The 19,492-nt window shown below is 41.7% G+C and overlaps 1 protein-coding gene across 1 annotated transcript in view; it reads left to right on the top strand.

The window, feature by feature from the left end:
- AKAP14 (A-kinase anchoring protein 14) overlaps positions 1-19,492 on the top strand; it is a 42,961-nt gene that overhangs the window by 16,261 nt on the left and 7,208 nt on the right. The window contains exons 2-5 of the mRNA XM_069212180.1: positions 2,773-2,932; positions 3,024-3,115; positions 4,629-4,808; positions 15,715-15,767. Of these exons, the coding sequence (XP_069068281.1) occupies positions 2,782-2,932; positions 3,024-3,115; positions 4,629-4,808; positions 15,715-15,767 (476 nt within the window). The 5' untranslated portion in view covers positions 2,773-2,781. The remainder of the gene's footprint in view (positions 1-2,772; positions 2,933-3,023; positions 3,116-4,628; positions 4,809-15,714; positions 15,768-19,492) is intronic.

Here is a 19,492-nt window from a genome sequence, read left to right as displayed (position 1 = left end):
CAACTCAAGGTTCCAAAAGGGACTTAACTTACCAGAGTTTATTTATTTATTTATACTCGACTCGTCTTGTTGATCAAGTCATTTTGGGATAGATCAAAAAAGGAGCCCAATAGCATTTGGTATTTAATACTTTACTGAAACTATGTAGATGGAATCAGCCTTTCTCATTTTGTATAACGTGATATTAATGTCTCAATCTACAATGGGCTTCAAATCAGAATTATGGATCAATGAATGAATGCTGAATTAGACAATGTTAAAAGGGAGAAAGTGTGTGCTCAGTTCAAAAGAACTTTGGATGAAAAATAAGCGTGAGACTGTGAATTGAACGATTTGTGGTTGCAATAGTGATACATGTCTTCTATGGCCAGACTATTCATCTGACTGGAATGTGCACTGATGTCTACACATTCTTAGAAAGCCAACAGACCTCTCAGTAGACATCCCAGGTGTATCTTTCTGGGTAATGTGATTGTAATACGAAAATGTATCCTGTACTATTTAAGCCAGGGGTCTCCAACTTTTTGACTAACAAGAGCTACTCATGTTCAATGAAAACCATCACAGGCTACTAATATTATAAGTGTTTTACAAATCAGACAAAATTGCATTAGTGTCCACCCTATGTAAGATTACCATCCGTGATCACCTCAGTGCAGAATTGCAGTAACAACGTAAAAAAGGCATAGTCAATGTTGAATGCTTTTACAGGCACATTACATAGTAGTCACAGCTGCAGTGCTGCAGGGCACCAAGGTAGTCATATTAGTAATAATTTTCCCAATGTGGCATCATTTACCATTCAGATGTCAGCTTTAAATATATTTTGGAAATTATGGTGTCTGAAAATAGACATTTTCACATCCAATACACACTTTTTAATTTCAGTATTCAGCCAAATATCAGCTTCTAATTTAGGAAGCTGCACTGCACACAGAAGAGCTACTCACAGTTAACTGGAGAGCTACCGATAGCTCACGAGCTACTCGTTGGAGAAGCCTGATTTAAGCAGCATGAGTGGGGTGGGGGTTGATTGGGGGCTTGTTTATTTCCAAATATTATGGTAACTCTTGACTGTATTATATTTTGGATCATTACAGTTATGATGTAAAATATTGCTCCTATGAAAACTAATAAAGACATTTCTCAAATAAAGAACTTTGGATAATGCTACATTTAAGTTGTTGCAATGCAGTGTCTCGCCTAGGACATACATGACTTCTGTTTGAAGTTTTGAATTCAAGCCACAGTTGTGAAATATCAGACGCTTCTTTTTGGTATCAGCATCTGATTGAATGCTGATTGAAAGATACTGGGAAAAGATATGTCAATCACATACAAATCACACGTAAACCAGAGACATCCATATTATGAATGCATTGCTGCTTTTGGCTAGAAGGAGCTTTCTTGTTACTAAATGGATCTTAGATGCTCTACACTAGTTACACTCACTTATGCCTCTCCAGTATTAATTACAGCCACGACTTTGAAACAATCTAACACAAATAGTGCAGATCCAAAAACAGATTAAGGAATGGTGTTAGACAAGGCAATATACTGCACTAGATGCATGCCCACAAACAATGGTCTTTGAGAGTGCCTCTGTTTTGCTTAATGATGCTCTTGCAGAAAAAAACACCTCTAACAATATCTAATAATGTGATGTGTTGCTTCATACGTGCTGTTCTGCTACCTGCCACTGAGACGTTTTGTAATGGCAATTAATATTTATGATGCCTGATGCTGGTGTACTGGTCAGTTGAGTGGGGGTATAGAGAGAGGTAAGGGTCAGTTGCTGATATTTGGCAGCATACATTGTTATAATTATGAACCTCTATCAAGAACTTGAGGTTTTCAAAAATAACTTCTGGAAATATATGCTTAAGAAAATATATTTAGCAAATTCTCATCTGATAACTTCTTTAAAAAGTAGCATAATTTCATATTCTATTAATATGTTCCCACCCCAACCCCTTTTCTCAGTAACTCCTTTGTGTACCTGGCAATTGTGGGCATTCATTCATATTATTCGCAAGTAAAAGTGTCACTCAATCTGGAACATATCTTGCCTTCCTTACAGTCTCCTTCTCCTCAGCTGCTTCTGGTTCATTGCACACACGTGTTAAATTATGGGACTCTACTTCTGTGTATTTCGTGACATTTTGTGAAAAATTCAAACTTGATGACACCTGCAAAAGTGTTCAATTAAATTTGTAAGCAAATTAATGAAAAAAACATGCTTGTGGAGAAAAACACGCAAACAGACGCTGGAGTCATCTATCTAATCAAACACCTTTAAAATAATATTTGACTTATGCTCGGAATACAAAGTACACAGATCAACATTTCAGTGTCAGTTTAAAATTTTGTAGTTGAATTTCATCAAAGGAATCATTGGACACAAAAATGAATAATTTCACAATTGCATAAAGCATAACAATATTAACCTTGCGAGTTCCATAGATACATTTCTTAATTGAACAATTGCAGAAAGCAAAAATGTAGTGATTTTGACAAATCCGGTGGCAAAATTAGTTTGTGCATCTTTACAGGAAAGCATCTCCTTGTGTGAAGTTGTACTCCTATAAATGCATTGTTCCTACTTCTAGAGTGTTGCTACGGGGGAAAGAGCACAAGAGGTGCATTGTGTGTTCAATTTGTACTTAATAACACAGCATTCAATGTCCAGTTGAACACAGTAAAGGACAAAGAATTTGTAAATGTAACCAATGTCCATCCTTTACTAAAATATTCATATATTGTTCTGGGCAGCTGAAGAAAATGGAGGAGGACGATGCAATGACGTTGGCAATAAATGAAAAGGCAGGCATGATAGTCGAAACTGCCCTTCGAAATGCACTAGAATACCTACACAATTTGGAATTGCGGCAGCAAATGGCGTTGGAAGAACCGCCGCCTTGTCGAGAAAAAGGTATTGCGATAGTTGCCATGGTAAAGAAATGCAGACCCAAAATATTAGCCCTGATTGCTGCTGCAAATATGTATCTGTGTATTCTTTTCAGAACAGAGCTATGTGATCAGGAACATTAAGTGGACTTCTTGTGAAGACTTCACAGTGAACAGAGGAGTACAGCAAATTGAAGATTACATCAGTGTAAGCTAAGAGACCAGCTATTTACCATCGTCTTCAATAAAGTTTACGTTGCTAACCAATCAGGGTGTCCAGACATCTCTGCAGTTCTTGTAGTTATAAAGGCATCCAAGCAACAGGCCACACAAAGAGAGAGGTTCTGAATCATACATTCAATTACAGCCGTACTCTTATCCTAAGGTCAAAGAATTGATGAAAACAAGGTCAATAATAGCATATTTAATGAATTAGCAAAATATTTATGACTTAAATATTAAATGGCTAGCTGTTTTTATTTCACAGCAGGTGTTTTCAAAACCTATATTTTGCAGGGATGATGTTAAAACCACAAAATATTTGCCATATTGTGCAGATACAATAACATTGCCAAAGGCCTGCTAGGTCACAATGATGGTCACCTTCCATATTTAGGGCGTACGATAGTCATTGGATTTCCCTGCCTGAGAGTGCCACATGAGTCATGGCACTTGAAGGCTGGAAAATCCACCAATATCCCACATGCACAGGTTGAAATGGCCAATGATTGCTTGTTTTTCTAAAAAAAAAAAAAAAAACTAAGCAGGAGATTGCTTTCAGTGTAGCTGCTAGTGCGATGGCGTCACTAAAGCCATAAATCGATAGAGATTTCCTGCTAGATAGGACGGGATTGCCGCTGGGTCGGCAGAGGCCCTGGTCTCTGGCAGTCTAGCGAGCCACCTACCATGCTCCAAATGACCCCCTTACTCTAAAATAATAGGCAGTCTTGCAGAGCTCTGGTTGAGATTTAGATGTGACTATGGCGCATGGAAAATGCCACTTTAATGCCACATTTGCGTAAAAATAAATGCTGCAAATGTAGCGCAAGGTGGCGCTAGGGGTTTATAAATATGCCCCCTAGTCTCAGTCGGATTTCCTTGCTTTAGGCTTAGCCTTTGAGCACATATAGTGACAGCCACAAATGTACCTGCAAAGGTTTATATTGTATATCGTGTCAGCAACCCCGTCATGAAAAGTAACTAGCACTCAAACGTTCCAATCGAGGCTCATTGTTAGCTGACCTTGATTGCAACAGCTTCAAAAACCTTTCACTTCTAAAAAAAAAAAGACTATTTAAAAAAACAAATAAAATGTACTAAACCGCCTTTCGAAATAGATTCATTTTCTCCTGAAGCCAGGCAAACAATATCAGTATGTCATTTACTGTTTTCGATTTCCCCATTTGAAAAAAACATCTTTCCCATGCTAACTGCACTAGAAAAACATGTAATGTAAAAATACATAACAGATAACTTGTGTTATCTACCAGCATCACCGAAAATCTGGTGGATTTTACTAAATAACTCTGTGGTGTGATTGGCCCACAGTAGATAACTAGTCAGTGTCACTCTGCATTAGGAATTGTTTACAGTCCAATATAATGCTTCTGATATCTCCTCGATGTACCATGGAGTTTGAAAATGTGAGAGTCTTCAGCGAAGCAAGAGAGGTAGGACCGTGTCTTGGGTCAATGTTGTTACTCTCTCTTTGTGTTGAGCAGACATGGGAAGTCCACGAGAGTTGGCTTCACTGCACCGACTTTCTGCGAGAGGAGGACCTGGAGTTCTGCAAGAGGTACCATTACAAGACGAGGTGGAGCTTGCCAACGAGTCGGAAACCCATTCCACGAGCCATAGCATCTGTCCACTTCATCATCGAGATCTCCGAAATAAAACCACGTGTGAGTAGTTCAGGGTACTTCTGATGTTAGTTCTATAATTTTCAGTGTGGTATAGCACAGTCTTCTTCAATGGGATTCGCTGAATACACGAAAGAAGTAAATAGGAAATATAGCTTTATTCTAAGGTGTGTATTTACATAATTTGTGTTTAGTTGCAAAAAACATTTCTGCCAAAATCATCTTCCTTTGCCCCTCTGACTTCTCCAGATTATTAGTAGTTATAACAGAATTGTCAGATTTGACTTCATTAGAGTGCACCACGGATTATACTTTCTTTATTTAGGTGGAGTAAGATTGGGAAGTGTGTAGACCATAAATTGAAACATTTAGCAGACGGTGGCAAATGTAACGGGGTGACATGGGAAGGGGAATAAATGAGCAGGTGTTTCTTTCCTCATGTAACTTTGAGTAGGACTCTGACCTTAGCTTAAACAGAAGCATAATCTATTGTCCAGATTTGATAAATTCTGTGATCAAGCGATCCTTGTGAAATGGTTAAAAAGGCCTTTGTTTGTGACTGAATGGGCTGATTTGGAAAGCCTTTTTTCACAGGTCTGCAAGATGCTATTTTCTTGTGACGGATTTGCAACCAGAAGGAGTCTTCATGTAGTATCTAGATTCACTGAGGGCCTACGTGTTCTGGGATGGCCACAAAGTTAGTGGGATTGTTCCTCAGCCCTGCTGTCCATGCATAACCGAGGAGGAGGCCTGTGTCTTCTACGTCGTTAGGCAGCAAGATAGTGGGTCAAGTGGGTGAAAGATGCAACCTACATTGTAATCGCAGCCAGTGCAATTAGGATCAAGAAACAGCTTGTGAACGTGCGCCTTATTAAGTATTTTTAATATAACATAACACTGGCTCCGGTGACTGAGTATTGGGCCCTGTCATACAGATGTTTGTGGCTCAAAACCTTTTACCAGATTCTGCTCTAGATGATGAGCATTCTCATTTGCCTAGTAGGCACTGTTATCCTGTTTCCTCTTCAAGTCACTGATAAAAGCTTAACATTGGCACCTAATATCTGAGCTGTTCTGGACCTGCAGGGGATTACAGACGTTTTCCTGATGAGTTGGTTCCTGTTATGTTTTTTTAAATAGACTTATGTGTCCTTCTAGTGAGTTCAACACTCACTCAGTGGCATCTGTATGGCGCTCTGAACACGGTGGCAAATAATTCATTTAATTCCCTGACTGTGTGGATTTAGGATTTTCTATAATTTACATAGCTTCTTAGTGATCTGTCGAGAACTCTTTCTGATTTAGAACGAGGTTTATTTTAGTGACACAGTGTTTTTTTGTAGCAATTCAAAACAAAAAGACAAAAGAGAAATGATCAGAAGATTTGATGACAGGCTGCAGAGTTGGCAAGGAGTAGGTTGCATGTTCCACATCGAGAGAAGAGCGGGATTGTAGGTGAGAGAGGACACATCTAGAGATGATGGTCCTATTAGCATGGAAATTCAGGAATTAACACATTTGTCTTGAGGCTTAAAGAGACAGAAAGATGAAATGGCGGAATCATGCAGAAAATAATGGATCAAAGATCAAGCCCAGATGGCAGTCAGAGGTGGAAAGAAGACGAGAAGTTGGAGGAAAAGTAAAGACACTGGGTGTAGAGGGAAGAAATGGGAAACTCAGTATTAATATGGTTATGGTAAAGAGAATGAAAAGAATCCAGGTTTGAACTGAGAAAAGACAGACAGAGATAGTCCTATTAACGGAGTACTTTTAAAGTGGGAAGATGAATGCGTTTGCGAAATGACAGGATAGATCAGAGGAGATGAAATAATCCATAATTTTCAGCAGAGTTGCTCACAGAGAAGTTCCATCACACTACCCAAATTGTACGTGTGACTAAGTTGATATACGAGTGCTAAGTTATATTTTGTGAATCAAGAATGCGGATTTACCCTCATAAATGAAAGTATTCGCTCACCTAAGTGAGCCTACAGAGAAACATAGATTCACCGGACAGAGTACAGCAAAACCCAGACTGAAATGGGCGGAGGCATAGAAGAGAACCGGAGTGGAGACAGAAGGATAGGTAGTTAGGAAGCTAATTAAAGAGGTCAGTGAGGTCGATAAAAAGAAGCAAGAGAAAATTTCTCTCTTAGACAGTAGTAGAGGGAAATATTAAAAAAGGGAACCCAAAACACTGCAAACAAAACTGATGGAAGGAATTAAAAAGTGTATCACTTTGGCAAGCATCATGATTAACTTTTTGAAGGAAAGCAAAGAGATCAGGAATAGAGAAGTGTGGAAAGAAAAAGGATGGGACTGAGGTCAGGGTGAATAGTGCTATAGGTGCCGGAGAGGAATGACCAACAGTGTAACACTGTTTGTCATTTGTCGCAGTTAACAAGAAGGTAAAGTCAAAGCAGTCATGAAGGAAAATGAAGAGGGATTAGGAGGATTGAGAAAAAGGAGTCAGTTGAAAAAGGAAAAGAAAATGTGATCCTGACTTTGTTCTGGGAATACAACAATGGGGTAGCTGTACATCTTTATTATACCCCATTCAGGAGGACACCAGGTAAGCACGGCCAACTGGGCCTCAACTGTGGTGATTGAGGTCTTTTGTCCCTCAAGTCCTGGGATCTGTCATAGACTGGCTCTGCAAACATGGTCAAGTACAAGCCCTTCAATACTTGACTCAAAGTGGTTGCGATGGTGAGCAGCCACTGGCATCTCAGGGAGGTAGTGTGCGGGTGCTCAGGCTTAGCACTCAGCAAGCACACGTATTTGCCTAACCCATTGCTTAACTATCAAGAAGAAAAGTACTTTAATGCACATTAGAACATTGGAATGTTGCAAGCTCCATTGCAGACAAGGAGTGCTCCGGGCTTTTACTGGCCGGTAAAAGCCCGCAGCGCCAACATTCCAATGTTCGCTTTGTTCACAGCAGCAGCTGTGAACAAAGCCTCACGGAGCCCGAGGGGATTTTAATCCCCTCTGGCTCCGTGAATTTTTTTTTTTTTTAATAGAACATTCTGCCCTGAGTGGCAGAATGTTCTAATAGCCTTAGAACCCGCCGTAGCGGGCTCTACCGGCTATTAAAGTCCCTCTCCCTTGTTAAATGCCCCCGCCTTCGGCTCGGGCATTTAACGCGGGGAGCGGGCCTTTAATAGCCGGTAGAGCCCGCTACGGCAGGTTCTAAGGCTATATTACAACATGGGAATGTTGGCATCTCCATTGAAAACAATGGAGTGCTCAGGGCTTTTACTGGCCAGTAAAAGCCCGCAGCGCGAACATTCCAATCTTCTTTGTTCACAGCAGCAGCTGTGAACAAAGCCTCATGGAGCCTGAAGGGATTTTAATCCCCTCCGCGCGGGAGCGGGCCTTTAGTAGCTGGTAGAGCCCGCTACGGTGGATTCTAAGGCTATACTAGAACTAGATACTACACACACACAAATGTATCTGATGCAATTTAGCATCCTGGTGTTAGAGTACGTCTGTGCCTCTCTGCAGTACGGCTCCAGTACCCCTTCATGAAATAGGTGGTTTCCTCCCTTGGGTAGTCACATTAGGCTCAGGTGCTGATTACTCCCAATTCTCTTGCACTGTTGCTCTGTCCTTGCTTTAATCACAGTTTCTCATACAAAAAAGTCCTTAAGTCCACTGATCAGCTCTGCTCCTGGCTGGACTCAACCAAACCGCTACTTTTAAGGTTGGGAGCTAGACAGCAGTTCGTTTCGGCCTATTCTACGGTCATGACTGTAAGAATGCAGCTGTTCCGTTCATTTTGTGGCTGCTCGAGTCTTGCTGGTTCACAGCTGGTTTGGTGGTGTGTGGTGCAATCCTTCCTAGGCTGGTCCGGTCTAGGTCAGTGCCGCTCAGTTGATAAGGCATGGAGCAGGCCTCACCAGTTGGCTGGGAGACCACGCCCAGGTCACGCAATGGTCTTAGGTTGGCTAACAGTTATGGTCATGCCACACCTTCACAATTTGGGTACAGCGGCCTATGCCACGTAGCAATGTCATGCTTTGGGCACAGTGACTCCGGTTCCACTGCAGCTTCATGCTTTGCGCACAGAAGCTCAGGCCACGCCGCAGCCTCATGTCTTTGGCACAAATGCTCAGACCACGATGCAACCTCACGTCTTCAGCACAAAGGATCAGGAGAAGTTGAAACCTCACATCTTTGTATGAAGGAAACGAGCAACCTAGTATGCCCTAAAGGAAACTGGGTAACTACACAACGTTAAAGCTCCAGGATACCTTCACAGGTGATAATACTCTCCACAAATGCACATAACATAACAACTTGTGAACACACTAGTTTCAGCTGTGAAATAACAAAATCTATCCTTGTATTACACATAATCGGTATTTAATATTTAGCAATTGTTGAGTATATTATAACAGAATTTACAAAATGCACAGTGCTCAGTGCTCACAATAATAAAACAAGACAAGTGGTTTATATGAGTGGGCCAGTCGGCCTCCACTCCAGTGGCAAAGATAAGAATATCTGCTGATAACTGGAATCACAAAACACTACGCTGCCACCATCGCTCTATATGCTAAACCCATTACAGGGAAATTAGTTCACTGTGTGTACAATGAGGGCCTACTTCATGCACTTCTCTGGGTCACAACCCAAGTCCAAGACCTCACTCATGTGAAGGGTCCTGCCCAGCTCTCTAAACACACTAGAGTAGTGTGAAGCTAGGTCAAAAGTCAAAAACCAAGATACCAGATATATACAGAGCTGGTACTCATGGAAGGGAAACATGACTGTACGCCATGTAGAGGACAGTCCCATCTCAACACTAACCTAGCGCATTACAGATTGTATCACAGAATCCTGCAGCGTATTTTCTGCCAATATGTAGAAATGTATGCAAATCCCTGCATACCTTTCTCCTAGCTATCTGCAGTGAACTCAGTTCTCTTGTTAGGAACTGAAGTCCAAGCTCATATCATTCGTCCTTCCTTCATAGAGCCACTGTGTACAGAATCCTCTCCAGCTGGCAGCTGCAAGGATTGTTATACAGTGGTTCATTGAACAAAAATGTGCTAATAGTCTATTGTTGCTTTTCAAGCTGTATAAAGGCAGCAGGAGAAACGCACACATCTAAGGTAGGGGCAACAAAGCTTGTGAATGCCACATGTTCTAGTGCACAACGCAGGCCTATATATAATATTACTAAATACAAATCTTAATAATAATAACATATATGCAAGCATTTAAAAAATAATGACACAAGCTCTCATAGCATAAAATCATGTCCTGTTGCCCTACTAGGGGGCAAGGGTCATATGTCATAAACCATAGGTCTTAAGTGGACAGAGAAGATGCAAGTGATCAAGTGCTGATGGACTACTAGTCGAAAGGGACCAATACACAGAATCAGGGTGGAGGAAGGCAAAGAAAACAGAAGATCCAAAGGAAATGAAAATCCTGAGACTAGACAAATGCAAGCGTAGGTTACAACAAAGTAAAGTAGAGTTGGTGAAGGGCTCTAAAGATGTGTAGAGAAAGAGAGAAGAAAAGCTGTCTGCCTTGTGTATAGCAATAAAGGAAATATTACCAAAAGAATGGACTATAAGATAAAGATAAAGGCTAGACATAAAGAAGAATTTTAGTTATCTGTAGATGGTAACAAGATTAATTTTTTTAAAGAAATAGAAAAGTGGAATTCGAGTGGATTGAAGGAAAATAAAATCTCTAAGAAACACAGAGGTGCATAAATGGTGATGAATAGTGTGATGCAAAATCAAGATCATTGATGAAAGAGCAGAAAGCAAGAAGCTCAGAGAGTTGATTAGGACAGCAGTGGTATATTAATCAATTTCAGAATTCAGTAAAACAAAAACTGTCGAATAACAGTGATTTATAATTAGGTTGACCGGGGTATCTGCCAAAAAAACGCCTGCTGCTCCAGCCAAACTCTGGTTTCTTAGCCCTATTTAAAGGCTGGGAAGTAGAGGCTATCCATTTGTGGAGCATCAGGATAGCTCTGCCATTGGAAATCCTTTACTGGACAGTGTGTTGTCAAAGGCCTGCTAGGTCACAATGATGGTCACCTTCCATATTTAGGGCGTACGATAGTCATTGGATTTCCCTGCCTGAGAGTGCCACATGAGTCATGGCACTTGAAGGCTGGAAAATCCACCAACATCCCACATGCACAGGTTGAAATGGCCAATGATTGCTTGTTTTTCTAAAAAAAAAAAAAAAACTAAGCAGGAGATTGCTTTCAGTGTAGCTGCTAGTGCGATGGCATCACTAAAGCCATAAATCGATAGAGATTTCCTGCTAGATAGGACGGGATTGCCGCTGGGTCGGCAGAGGCCATGGTCTCTGGCAGTCTAGCGAGCCACCTACCATGCTCCAAATGACCCCCTTACTCTAAAATAATAGGCAGGAATAGATGGGAATTTCTTGCAGAGCTCTGGTAGAGATTTAGATGTGCACCAAAAGAGTGGGAAGGTCAGGGTATCGTATCATCGACAATGAGTCTAAGCTAAGTTGACATGTTGATTCTGAACATATATCTGAAGGATTGGTCGGGCATTTCACATACAGAATGATGTGCTTACAAGGCGAGGAGAAACAAAAGAGTAGTGACTATGATCGTGAGGTAACAGAAATAGTGGGAGGAAGGCTAGGCCTGGTCTAGACCATCTGCCTGTCAGTCTAGGCAAATGGAAACGAGTTGAGACAGTTGATATCCTTAGTTCAGGGTTTTCTGTGAATTCATCTTGGTGAACTGTTCTGTGGATGGATGTCAACTCTCCAGGTGAATGAATTCAGAGGTCAAAGTGGAGGGGAGCAGCCTGCCAAGAAGAGACAGCAGCCAGCATGGGCCACAAGGTAGGCGCGACAAGTGCATTCCACATGATAACCTGGGATGTTATAGAAGTGAGGTTACTGTGGGGTGCAGATACGCCGCTCCGTAAATAAGTAACATCTGGTAAAGACACATAGGCACTCATTATGAGTTTGGTGGGCGGGCAAGCCACCCGCCGAACTGATCCCGCTGGAAGACCGCCAGTGCGGTCATGACCCCGCCTGCCCTACTATGCTTTCACCGCAGGGCAGGTGGGCAGAACCAGCGTTTCTGCCCGTCGGCCCTGTGGCGAACAGGGCCTTTACACAATGTGGCGGTGCAGCAGCACCCGTTGCTCATTCTACTGCCCATAATTTGGGCAGTGGAATGCGCGACGTGGCTATGCATGGGGGCCCCTGCACTGCCCATTCCAAGTGCTTGGGCAGTGTAGAGGTCCCGAGTCACCCATTCCGCCAGTACTGTACTGTACTGTCCAACATTTTGGCCTAGACTTCCTCCCACTATTTCTGTTACCTCACGATCATAGTCACTACTCTTTTGTTTCTCCTCGCCTTGTAAGCACATCATTCTGTATGTGAAATGCCCGACCAATCCTTCAGATATATGTTCAGAATCAACATGTCAACTTAGCTTTGACTCATTGTCGATGATACGATACCCTGACCTTCCCACTCTTTTGGTGCACATCTAAATCTCTACCAGAGCTCTGCAAGAAATTCCCCTCTATTCTTGCCTATTATTTTAGAGTAAGGGGGTCATTTGGAGCATGGTAGGTGGCTCGCTAGACTGCCAGAGACCATGGCCTCTGCCGACCCAGTGCCAATCCCGTCCTATCTAGCAGGAAATCTCTATCGATTTATGGCTTTAGTGATGCCATCGCACTAGCAGCTACACTGAAAGCAATCTCCTGCTTAGTTTTTTTTTTTTTTTTAGAAAAACAAGCAATCATTGGCCATTTCAACCTGTGCATGTGGGATATTGGTGGATTTTCCAGCCTTCAAGTGCCATGACTCATGTGGCACTCTCAGGCAGGGAAATCCAATGACTATCGTACGCCCTAAATATGGAAGGTGACCATCATTGTGACCTAGCAGGCCTTTGACAACACACTGTCCAGTAAAGGATTTCCAATGGCAGAGCTATCCTGATGCTCCACAAATGGATAGCCTCTACTTCCCAGCCTTTAAATAGGGCTAAGAAACCAGAGTTTGGCTGGAGCAGCAGGCGTTTTATTGGCAGATACCCCGGTCAACCTAATTATAAATCACTGTTATTTGACAGTTTTTGTTTTACTGAATTCTGAAATTGAATAATATACCACTGCTGTCCTAATCAACTCTCTGAGCTTCTTGCTTTCTGTTGTTTCATCAATGATCTTGATTTTGCATCACACTATTCATCACCATTTATGCACCTCCGTGTTTCTTAGAGATTTTATTTTCCTTCACTGCACTCGAATTCCACTTTTCTATTTCTTTAAAAAAATTTATCTTGTTACCATCTACAGATAACTAAAATTCTTCTTTATGTCTAGCCTTTATCTTATAGTCCATTCTTTTGGTAATATTTCCTTTATTGCTATACACAAGGCAGACAGTCAGCTTTTCTTCTCTCTTTCTCTACACATCTTTAGAGCCCTTCACCAACTCTACTTTACTTTGTTGTAACCTACGCTTGCATTTGTCTAGTCTCAGGATTTTCATTTCCTTTGGATCTTCTGTTTTCTTTGCCTTCTTCCACCCTGATTCTGTGTATTGGTCCCTTTCGACTAGTAGTCCATCAGCACTTGATCACTTGCATCTTCTCTGTCCACTTAAGACCTATGGTTTATGACATATGACCCTTGCCCCCTAGTAGGGCAACAGGACATGATTTTATGCTATGAGAGCTTGTGTCATTATTTTTTAAATGCTTGCATATATGTTATTATTATTAAGATTTGTATTTAGTAATATTATATATAAGCCTGCGTTGTGCACTAGAACATGTGGCATTCACAAGCTTTGTTGCCCCTACCTTAGATGTGTGCGTTTCCCCTGCTGCCTTTATACAGCTTGAAAAGCAACAATAGACTATTAGCACATTTTTTTTCAATCAACCACTATATAACAATCCTTGCAGCTGCCATCTGAAGAGGATTCTGTACACAGTGGCTCTCTGAAGGAAAGACGAATGATATGAGCTTGGACTTCAGTTCCTGACAAGAGAACTGAGTTCACTGCAGATAGCTAGGAGAAAGGTATGCAGGGATTTGCATACATTTCTACATATTGGCAGCAAATACACTGCAGGATTCTGTGATACAATCTGTAAAGTGCTAGGTTAGTGTTGAGATGGGACTGTCCTCTACATGGCGTACAGTCATGTTTCCCTTCCATGAGTACCAGCTCTGTATATATCTGGTATCTTGGTTTTTGACTTTTGACCTAGCTTCACACTACTCTAGTGTGTTTAGAGAGCTGGGCAGGACCCTTCACATGAGTGAGGTCTTGGACTTGGGTTGTGACCTAGAGAAGTGCATGAAGTAGGCCCTCATTGTACACACAGTAAACTAATTTCCCTGTAATGGGTTTAGCATATAGAGCGATGGTGGCAGCGTAGTGTTTTGTGATTCCAGTTATCAGCAGATATTCTTATCTTTGCCACTGGAGTGGAGGCCGACCGGCCCACTCATATAAACCACTTGTCTTGTTTTATTATTGTGAGCACTGAGCACTGTGCATTTTGTAAATTCTGTTATAATATACTCAACAATTGCTAAATATTAAATACCGATTATGTGTAATACAAGGATAGATGTTTACCGTCACTTTTGGGACGGATTAACACCTCCTCCAAAGTTGTAATAACCCCCTAAGTATCAGAAGTTAATTCTAGTCCTAAATACATCTACGACAGGCAGGGGCCGCCACTGTGAAGAGCGGTTCACGATGAGGACGCTTCCTATCACAACACTAATGGATGGTTAATGGGCTTATACCTCCCCGTTAAGTGCAGACCTAAGTCAATACACTGTCAAATATCTGTATCAGGTGTACCACACGCCCAGGCGATTACAGATCCGGTTTCAGGGTCTGTCCGATAGGTGTCAGATGAGGCAAATTTCATGCACTTTGCTGGGTTTTGATTTTCAATCGAAGTGATGCAGAGGAATCCAGTGGCAAGTGGGACTTTCTCCTACCTAAGAGTAGGATTGCTATGTTTAGTGGGAGAAGGTCGAACCTCCAGCAAAGAGCTGCCTGTTCAGCTTCAACAAGTGCAATGAACTTGAGGAAAATTAAGATGCATCTCAGGCCCCCGGGGCATTTGGGCTTCATTTATTTTCTATTGATTACTGCTCATTGTTTCCTAACTATTGTTTCCTTCTAATTGCTTCTTACCTGTTGTGTACTACCCTATGTTTCCTACCTACGGGTTCCGAACTATTATTTTCTAGCTATTGTTTCCTGTCTATTATTTCCTATCCATTGTTTCCTATTTTCTAGCCATTGTTTCCTATCCATTGTTTCCTACCTATTGTTTATCATTTCCTACCTGTTGTTTCCTATTATTTTCTAGCTATTGTTTCCTACCCATTCTCTATCATTTCTTTCCTGTTAGTTCCTATTCTCTAGCTATGGTTTCCTATCCATTTTCTCTTACCTATTGTCTGTCATTGTCTATTGTTTTCTACCCATTATTTCCTAACTACTGTATCCTACCTATTGCTTCCTAACTACTGTTTCCTAGCTGTTGTTTCCTACCTGTTAATACAAAGTCTCATCTAGCGCAGTGCATGGCGGGATAATTCACTGTGCTGTGGTCGAGCTTACCAAGGTGGTCCTGGCTAGTGCTGCTGAGGGCTGGGTGGGAGTGACGGGTGTGGATGGGTAATTTAGGAAATGAATATACCAACAATGCATCCCTGATGATGCCAAACTGTATTTGTTTGTGAAATCAAACTTAAAAAAACACGAAAACAAAAAAAAAACAATCAGGGAGCGTTGATGGTGTGAAATTGCACATAAAATGCATAAAAAAGTAAAATGTCCAGCAGTTCCCATGCGTTTCAGTGCAATTTAATTTTACTTCTATTGGCTCAACTTTAAACTCTTTCATTTTGATGTTTTTCAGACTTTCCCAGTCGAGGTTTTCTTCTTCCTGGAATCAAACAGGCTGGAACACAGGTACTTTTGAGCTCATTTTTCCATGTTAAGATTTTGCTACTTCTCCGACCCACGATGTAACTCAAAAATACACAACTTCCTATGCAGGGCAAATACAATAGCTGTGCGCGACTCTGGGACAAATCAGCTTTTTTCAGCCCCTCTAAAACTTCCACAGTTCATGCTAATGTGAATGGGAATAATGTCCTGCATGCGTGCTTCTGCTTGTGGCTTCCACACTTTTGAGCTGCGGATGCAAAGTGTCTTTGGGGATGCTTTAAATGGGGCAAAGGCTCCCTTTATTGGGAGACTTCATAAGTAGGGGGTTTGGCATGTAGAAGGGTAGTACGTGGCGAACCAGGCTTCCTGCCTTGAATCGGCCTTTCTCTGGCAATGCTGCTGAACTCTGGAGCTCAGTCCCAGCTGCTGTTCCCAGGGTCGCCTCTCCATCGCCCTTCACAGGAGAAAAAGCGCCTTTCTTCTTGATCAGTGCTTCCCCTCATGTTCTCTATAGTATCCCCACCGCACTCCTGCTTTTAAGAGACCGACGGGTTTGGACTTTATTATAACTAGGCCTGGGCGTAATTTAAAATCCGCTGGAGTAATCGGAGTAATTTCAGTATTTCAGCGTTACTCTGACATTAGATTACTGATTATGCCTGCTCACATAATTATAACAATCCTCCTACAAGAGCACGCTATTCATGTTGTACTGCTTTAACGCTATTTCTTACCATAAAATGCGCCCCTGTGACCATTTTGGATGCAAGGGTGCATTTTGCGCTAAGCAGATTGCTCTAAATGCTGGGAGTAAATTGGGAAAAAATGCCACCCAAGGGCGTATTTACGGAGCGTGAGCAGCTTCTAGCACCTGCCATTCGTGTTCTGTTGCATTCACCTCTATTCCTTGGTGCAAAATGCATTCATGTTCGCATTTTGGACGGGAGGAGGCCTTTCTCTGCTAAGAAATCAAGGTAAATACGGAATTACTCCTCACATAATTAAGCATAGTGTTGCTGAATTCTCGGTTAATTCTGTGTGATTACTCTACTGAGTTTAGAGAGTTACGGCCACTCCTAATTACACCCAGGGCTACTGGGACTGTGCAGCAGGGGAGGGACAAAATAATGCGGTACGGTTGACTAAATTATGTGGAACAAAAAGCCAAATTACAAGGCATAATGCAACACATGACATCACAATTTTATAGTTTTTAAAAGTTAGCATTTTGTGGCAAAAACCACATTAGTATCAGTTTATCACCTAAATACTGTAATCACCTACTGTAATGTGATCTGTCACTGCCCGGCAACACATTTGTCAGCATTTTGCGTAACTCTTCACATGTTTAGGCAAGAAAATGTTTTTTTTGGGTTAAAATCTGAGACTATGAGGTTAATGGATTATGTGGCAAAATCGGCAAATCTGTAACTTCCAGAAAACATGGCGGCTACAGAATTGCATAATTCCAATGCCCTGGCTGGACCTAGACAGGAAAACTGTGATACTGGAGCCTAAATGGTTTCTTGGACTTTACAATTAGGTTACCAGTATATACATTTGTACGTATATGTTGTTTCTCCACATGGCTGCTGGTTATTTTACCTTCCATGTTTCTTTTTAAAATGATGCTTAGTTATTTGCATGTATTATGCAATTAAAGTATAAGGCACTCATCTCATTGTTCCTGATACATCCCTATGTAGAGTTTCCTCTGTAAAGTGTTCTGATGCTGTTGGCTTTGTGTGCGCAGGATAAAACTTTGACTATTTAGAAATAAATAAGTCTAATATATGGATTCGCCAGAGGTGATACAAATAGGTTGATGTGCAATGCTTATTAATATTTTGGGTTGGCCATAATGAGCATGCTCACGGCCTTTAATGTTGAGTGTACCTCTGACTGTAGGTCTGTGAGGAGGCACAATGGTTGTGAGCCCATGATATTGTACATGACAACACAGCTAGGGCACAGATGTGTGGATCTTCTGCCAGTGTTGCTTTCTAAATGCAAGGGAGCAGAAGAGATTGCACAAACACAGGAAGGCCCATAACTTTCCTTGATGGTACCAAGATCCTTGATCTGCCAAGATCCTTAATTATTCCAAAATGTGGCAAAACGTACAGTGGAGGTTTACCTCTGTACAAAGTAGAGGAGCAAGCGTGAATCCTCATCCCATTGTTATGCTATTTGATGCCTTATATAAAAGACTCCTCAAATGAACAGAAGGGAAAGCTGGAGAAATTCCTAAACTGCATGCAGAATGGCTGCAATAATTCTCAGTATAACAGCCTTGGTACTCTAAGCATAATATTGTTGATATTATAACAGAGTTGTGTGTATTAATGCTAGTGCTCCACTGCTGTGGCTGAGCTGGGATCAGTCGGGGTGTAGCAGAGACCATGGTGTGAGAAAAGGTATGCACTGTCAGAATTATCCACTGGGAATTGAGCCTGGCTGGCAGAGTAAGCACAACCTGCCCAATAGTGGGCAGACTGAGAGTGTGCAGTGGAAGTGAATGCACTAAATAAGGAGAAAGGAGAGAGGGGCAAACACTAGGGCCCATATTTATACTTTTTTGCACTGCATTTACTTTACTTTTTTACGCAAAAGCGGCGCAAACTTGCAAAATATAATTGTATTTTGTACGTTGGCGCCATTTATGCGCCAAAAAGTGACGTAAATGCGGCGCAAAAAATGTATAAGGATGGGCCTAGGTCTGGGGAATACATTTCACATTAGGTTTTTTTAACAACTCGAACTTATCTTCTCTCTCACAGTGTTTCCTAGTACTGCTTTAAAGGGTATTTAAAAAAGCCTAGACATCTTCTTTCCATTCAATGGCATCAAAAGGACACCTTAGCCCAACCCATAATACAGTGATTTAAAAAACTGACAATTCTGGATTGCTTCAATCGGTTCCCATAATACAACTGCCCCCTTGTCCATAAAATCTACATCTCAAGGATCTTTGTAAATGTACATTGTCTCTGAAACACGTCAGCCCTCAGACATCCCATGTGCCCCAGGCTTAAAACAGAAAAAGCTTTGCCGAATATGTGATCTTGAGTTGGTGATCAGGAGCAGCTGAACCAAACACGGATACATCATCAGGGGCATCATTGAACTTGGGCTCGTGAAGAGGTCATTTTCAGTATCATGAGATGATGCTGGAAGACTCTGGAATGCTACATTAGGTTTGAGGGACAAGTGGTCTGTCATAGTGGGGATAGAACTGAATTACGAGTAATGGTACACAGCCGCTTGTATGTATTGAGTGTCAAGAAATGCGTTCATCAAATTCATTCAATTAATTGCCTGCATCAGACAAAATGGGGGCCTGCTAGATGGAGTAAAATATTAGGTTTACATTTGGGCATAGGTGCTTGTTGCCAGACCGCGAATGCACACTTCATACATATGGTAAGGTGATGCGCTGATCTAATCAGTTTGGGATACGGTTATATCAAGGAGTATGACTGCAAATGCCTCCTAGGTGCCAATATCAGTGAAACGCAGCTTGCTGGGACTGCTAGAGAACGCCAAGTCAACAAAACAGATGTACTGTGTTGCACTGCTAGCCTTGTTGTTAGCAGAACCCAGAGTAGCTGACAGGATTGTGGCCTGGGAGGCTCCAGTGCTGGACTTTGATAAACAATCAGACTGTAAACCTCTATGAACTGATAAGCGAGACGCGTAAAGAGGTTGACGCATGACACATGACAGTCCACAAATGGTCCACTCAC

The sequence above is a fragment of the Pleurodeles waltl genome, chromosome 2_1 (assembly GCF_031143425.1).
Source record: "Pleurodeles waltl isolate 20211129_DDA chromosome 2_1, aPleWal1.hap1.20221129, whole genome shotgun sequence".
NCBI classification, from domain to species: Eukaryota; Metazoa; Chordata; class Amphibia; order Caudata; family Salamandridae; genus Pleurodeles; species Pleurodeles waltl.
Note: the sequence above shows the minus strand (reverse complement) of the source record. Positions and strands in the feature narration are given on the sequence as shown.